This window comes from Eptatretus burgeri, chromosome 8, assembly GCF_056783735.1.
Source record: "Eptatretus burgeri isolate ZD-2024b chromosome 8, Ebu_testis_v1, whole genome shotgun sequence".
In the NCBI taxonomy this organism is placed as follows: Eukaryota; Metazoa; Chordata; class Myxini; order Myxiniformes; family Myxinidae; genus Eptatretus; species Eptatretus burgeri.
In genome coordinates this window covers 2,907,986-2,912,985 of record NC_140968.1, presented here as the reverse complement: position 1 = coordinate 2,912,985, position 5,000 = coordinate 2,907,986, and the positions used below count along the sequence as shown (strand labels likewise).

The 5,000-nt window shown below is 47.0% G+C and overlaps 1 protein-coding gene across 3 annotated transcripts in view; it reads left to right on the top strand.

Moving 5' to 3' along the window:
• The window catches only part of URB1 (URB1 ribosome biogenesis factor), a 175,519-nt gene that overhangs the window by 147,563 nt on the left and 22,956 nt on the right, over positions 1–5,000 (top strand). For all 3 annotated transcript variants that reach the window (XM_085890598.1, XM_085890597.1, XM_085890599.1), the window contains one exon: positions 2,719–2,960. In XM_085890598.1, coding sequence (XP_085746724.1) covers positions 2,719–2,960 — 242 coding nt within the window. The remainder of the gene's footprint in view (positions 1–2,718; positions 2,961–5,000) is intronic.

The following is a 5,000-nucleotide window of genomic DNA, read 5'->3' as shown; positions in this document are numbered from 1 at the left end:
GGTATGTGATGAGGACAAATTGATTAGATTGTGGTGAAGATTGTGGTGTGGCCTTAAAGTCTGGAAGCATAGGTGAATATACATTATAAATGGTTTATTGACGTTGCATGACAATACATGACATGTTCAATGTGTGGTCCCTCATGAGACCTTCACCGCTCCTTGTTGTTTGGCAGGGGAGATCCAGTGTAGATTGTCTTGCGACCAGAACCGCATGTTTTGCTTTTTCACCTCCCCGTTCACTGGATCTCCCCTACCAAACAACAAGGAGTGGTGAAGGTCTCATGAGGGACCACACATTGAACATGTCAATAAACCATTTATTATGTATTGTTATAGCTGTGGAAATTCGCAGAGCACCATATAGGTCCTTAGATCAGTTATGCCGGTAAGTCTGTGTTCAGATAGATTTCCCCACCATTGTCTAATGGGTATTATTCGTGTGATCGGGGCTGTAATCTTTGAGTTAGCTGTTTTTCTTTTACTATCTTTATTTTGGACCAACCGCTTCACAACCACCACCTCCACCACCAACATCGCTGTCATCAACTGCTTCACAACAACCACCGCCACCACCAACACCTTCTCCACCACCACCTTCACACAACCACTTTAATCACAAGCGCCCAACCACACCACCCTCATGACCACCACAAAATGCCAGCCTGCGTGACCATTACAACAACCACCTTAACCACCACCACATTGCCACCTCAGCAGGGTTGCGAGAAGCCTGACATTCGGCGGGAGAGAACGGACGACGGCCTCACCCCTCCCCCCCCCCCAACGAAAAGCACGTGCGGAAGAGACGCGGGGAGGCAGCGCTTAAAACAAAAGAGCTGGGCCGATCTCTCCTGGAATTTTCCTCCCCCACGCGTCGCGAAGGGAGGAGCGATGCATCAGAGATAAAAGGGCACGCGGAATGAGAGGTGTTGGTCTGTCGAGGTCTGCAGGTCGTGGTCGCTCTTTGCCTGGGTCAAAGTCTGGAGGTCTGGAAGTCTGTCGAGGTCTGCAGGTTGTGATCACTCTCTGCCTGGGTCAAAGTCTGGAAGTCTGGAGGTCTGGAAGTCTGTGGGTCTGGAGGTCGTGGTCGCTCTCCGAGTCCTCGGCTGCGGGAGGTTGTGGAGGCGTGTGGAAAGGAGGAGAGAGAGCAGCGGAGCCAAGGCGTGTGGCCTGCCGAGCCGTGCCTTACCGTGGGTCGTGGAGAAGGGAACCCGTGGGTCACCCCAGCGAGGTGAAGGTAGTCAGCCCGATCTCACGGAGCCTCTGCGGTCTTTATAGACACGGCTCCGTGTCTATAAAGACCCAAGGGGTCCAGTCTGCCCCTCGTCTGTCCTGGGGTTTTTCTTTTCTTTTGAATGAACGTTGTGGTGCCATGTCTGTAAGTAGAACTGTTAAGTGTGTACATAGTAAATAGACGGTTGTAGCTCTTTGTCTTGCTCGTGTTTTGTCCCTACCCCCATTGATTGCATACCTGCATGATTGCATCACTGTTTGCGTGTGCTGTGTGAAATAAATGTGCTTGTTTAAATGTAACCCGTTCATTGCGTCATCTTCCCTTAATTGAGCTGCCATCTTGCCCTCGGAATATAGTTGGTTTTTAAATAGCCGGTAAAGTGATCGGGTCGAACGGGACTGCGCGATAATACCCCGCTCGGTTATTGCAAAAGGAAGCGAGCTGCTTAAGCGGCTCGTTTCCAAGCGGTCCCGTTGAGGTACAATCTCTCGGTAATCTACCCGCGCGATTTTAATTAGGTATATCGACAATTTGGCGATTGACCCTGGAGCGCGGGTAGAGTACGGACAAGGTTGTGGTGTGGTTAAAAACACACCCTTGGATGGTTTTCGGCGTTGATCTGGGAAGCCGCGACTGGATTGTCCGTTCGGTGGGCGAGACGGCTGCCATTGGCTAAACGCGGTCGTTCGCACGCCGGCGGGCGGGAATCTGTAACAGTATATTTGCCAATTGATAGTCACCCTGTATTTCTGATAGATTGTAGTGTCGTTTTGCTTCATTTCATTTTATTGTGTGTGCAGCACATGGCTGCTAGTTTGCATCATTGCTTCAGGGATCAGTGCCACCTGTTGGTTTGAGTAAGAATTTTTAATGTGTTCAGGGTCCGAGAGATAGCAATCCTATTCTTCGCGACACCTTGGGGTCTTCAAAGTCCATCAACTAATGGCCGCAGACGGGACACCCCATTTAATATCCATCCGAGGGACGTCACACACACTGATGCCTCACCCTGCCTGTGAAACACGGATGACAGTTTATAGCTGGGTTAGGATTCAAACCCAAGCTGGATAACTTCGAGGCGAGTATCTGTACCTCGATGCCATATTGTCAGCCTGACAGTGTTGCTAATGGCCTGTAGTATCTTTGTCATTGTTGTGTGGGTTTCAGAGTACCTGCTGACTTTACCTCCATATCCATGCTGCAGGAAGATGCTTGGTCAATGGCTGTTATGTTGAACACATTGGCCACCACCAATTGCCCCTGACTACTAACCTCAAAGCCCATTTGACTACAAGGGTTGCCATTTTGTAAAGATGATGACACAACCTTGTCTTGGTCCAGGTCAAAATGAAACTTGGCAGTGTTTTTAAGAATACAAGACCCATATGTATTTCTAATCTTGCCATTATTTAAAATGCAGTTTTTGTGACTGTTGTGGTTATGCTGTTTGTATTTTTATTGAAATGTTTTTTTTTTTTTAGCATGTGCAGAGATGTCCAAAGCTTTTGCTGCCTCAGCCGCTTGTTGGCATCCATGTTGTCTCACCGCTGTGTGGCAATGGCTGCTGCGGACAAAGCTGGCAAGGTTTTGGCCAACCGTAGCGGGCTCTGCCATGCAGACATGCTGTATTTGTTGGGCACCTGGGCCCGGCTGGCTTGTCCAGGCCCAGCACGAGATGCCTTGAAGCGCAAGGATGTGTGCCATGACGTCCATGATGATGCAGGTACAAAAGACATTTGATATCTGTGATGTGTGTAATCATTTATTTTCCACTAAAATTTGAATCTGCTCTGTTTTCTGCTAGTCGGGTAAATCTACAACAAAAAATAGCCTTACCCCCAAAAAATTGAAACAAAAGGTTTTTTTTAACTGTTTTGAGTAGGGTTTGACCTCCAAAATAACAGACTAAAAATCTACTCAAATCCACCTACCGGAAAGGGCCTATTTTCAAGATGGCGTCCAAAATGGCTGCCGTGGGTTTAAATTGCCATAGAATGGGCACTAGTTTTTTTTTTTTTTTTTTGTATACCTTGGTCGAGGCTCGTATGAGAGCTAACACACAACTCACAGCAAGGAGGCATGAGACAAGAGGGGCGGGAGTGGAAGGGACAAAACAGTGGGGAACAGACACATTAGGTGAACTGTGGAAGGGAGAGGGATGGGGATGGGACGTGGAACATGGCGAAGAGAAGATGGACATTTCAGGGACTTTCAGGAATGAAAGCAGGAGAAATGAAGGAAGTGGGCTTGGGTGGATTATCGGGGGTAGAAAAGATCGAGGATTTGGATGGGGGAAGATAAGAGGTGCTGGTGAACAGCTGTTTTGAAAGCCTGGAGGGAAGAATGGGAAAGAATAGAGTGAGGAAGTTTATTCCAAAGGCGGGAAAAAAGAGGAATGAAAGAGTGATGATAGTTGGCCTATATTTGCGATTTTTGTGTCAATTTCTATGTTTCGGAGGTCAACAAATCTATTGAAATCATTTTCAAAGTTGATCAGTGATGGGAAAGCCTTAAATCCAAGATGGCGTCAAAAATGGATGGCGTAATAAGTTCTGGGCGGGTCTAAGCCCTGATCTTGTCATCGAACAGACCTTGATGAGATCCCTGAAGAGCACTGGTGGCCGAACACGCGGAAGTGGGATGGGTGAAGAACAACGGTCTCTATGGACAATGTCAATGCCGATCATGTCGGAATATAACAGTGCGATGCAGGAATTCACTGATCTTTTGTACACAACTAGTGAACAACACAAGGAATCTAGTGGCGCAAGGATGGAAAGAGATGCTTCTGACCTAGCCAAAATCAGTTCAAAACTCAGTGAATGCTCTCCGTTTTCTCCAGATCCCTCACTAAGAAATGTTGTGACTGGAGTGGTGGCCGCGTCGGATGTGAATGTCCACGAGCATAAGTCTGTTGGAGAGAAGATTATGGAAAGTATGGTCAATAAACCCGCTTTCACATCTTCCTTCAAACGAAAAGACAGAGCCAAAACACTTGGAGATGTATCTTCAGTCAAACTTGGTCCAGACAGAGCAATTGACCCTGCTCTACTCTTTCAAAGATTTCTTGTTGTGTCAAAAACAGGAGACATTTCGTTGGAAGATGTCATGGGCTATGAGCTGAGCCCATTTCCCCCTGCCCTGTTTGAGGGTATAGGTATTTTCAGAAAGGCTGACAAACCTCAATTAGTTCAAGCTATCAGAGACCATTCTGCCAAAGTGTCAAATGATACCGTGTCTGACTCTGTTCCCCAAACTGAGCCCTATGTTCTTGATGGTGGCTCCTTGCTGCATCGTTTGTCATGGACAGCCGGGGACAGTTTCAATGTGATAGCCAAGTCGTATGCTGACTTCACTATTCGTCACTATGGAAAAGCAACAGTCGTTTTTGATGGTTATGATGATGGACCATCTATTAAGGACAATACACACAAGCGCCGTGGCCATATTGTTCATCCCGAAGTCAGCTTCACACCTGGAACAGAATTCTCTGGCAAAAAGGATGAGTTCCTGTCCAGGAGCTCCAACAAGCAACAGCTCATCAACCTCATCAGTGAGGAAATGAAGAAAATTGGCTTGAACGTAATTCATGCACCATGTAGACATAGTAAAAGCGGCAGTGACATCGTCATACCAACAATCAACTACCTTGATTGGAGAAGATACAGATCTGTTGGTGCTATTATTGCATTACGCTAGCGTCGACAGCAAAGAACTGTATTTTCATTCTGACAATTCATCCAGGAACTGGAAAGTGCACAAT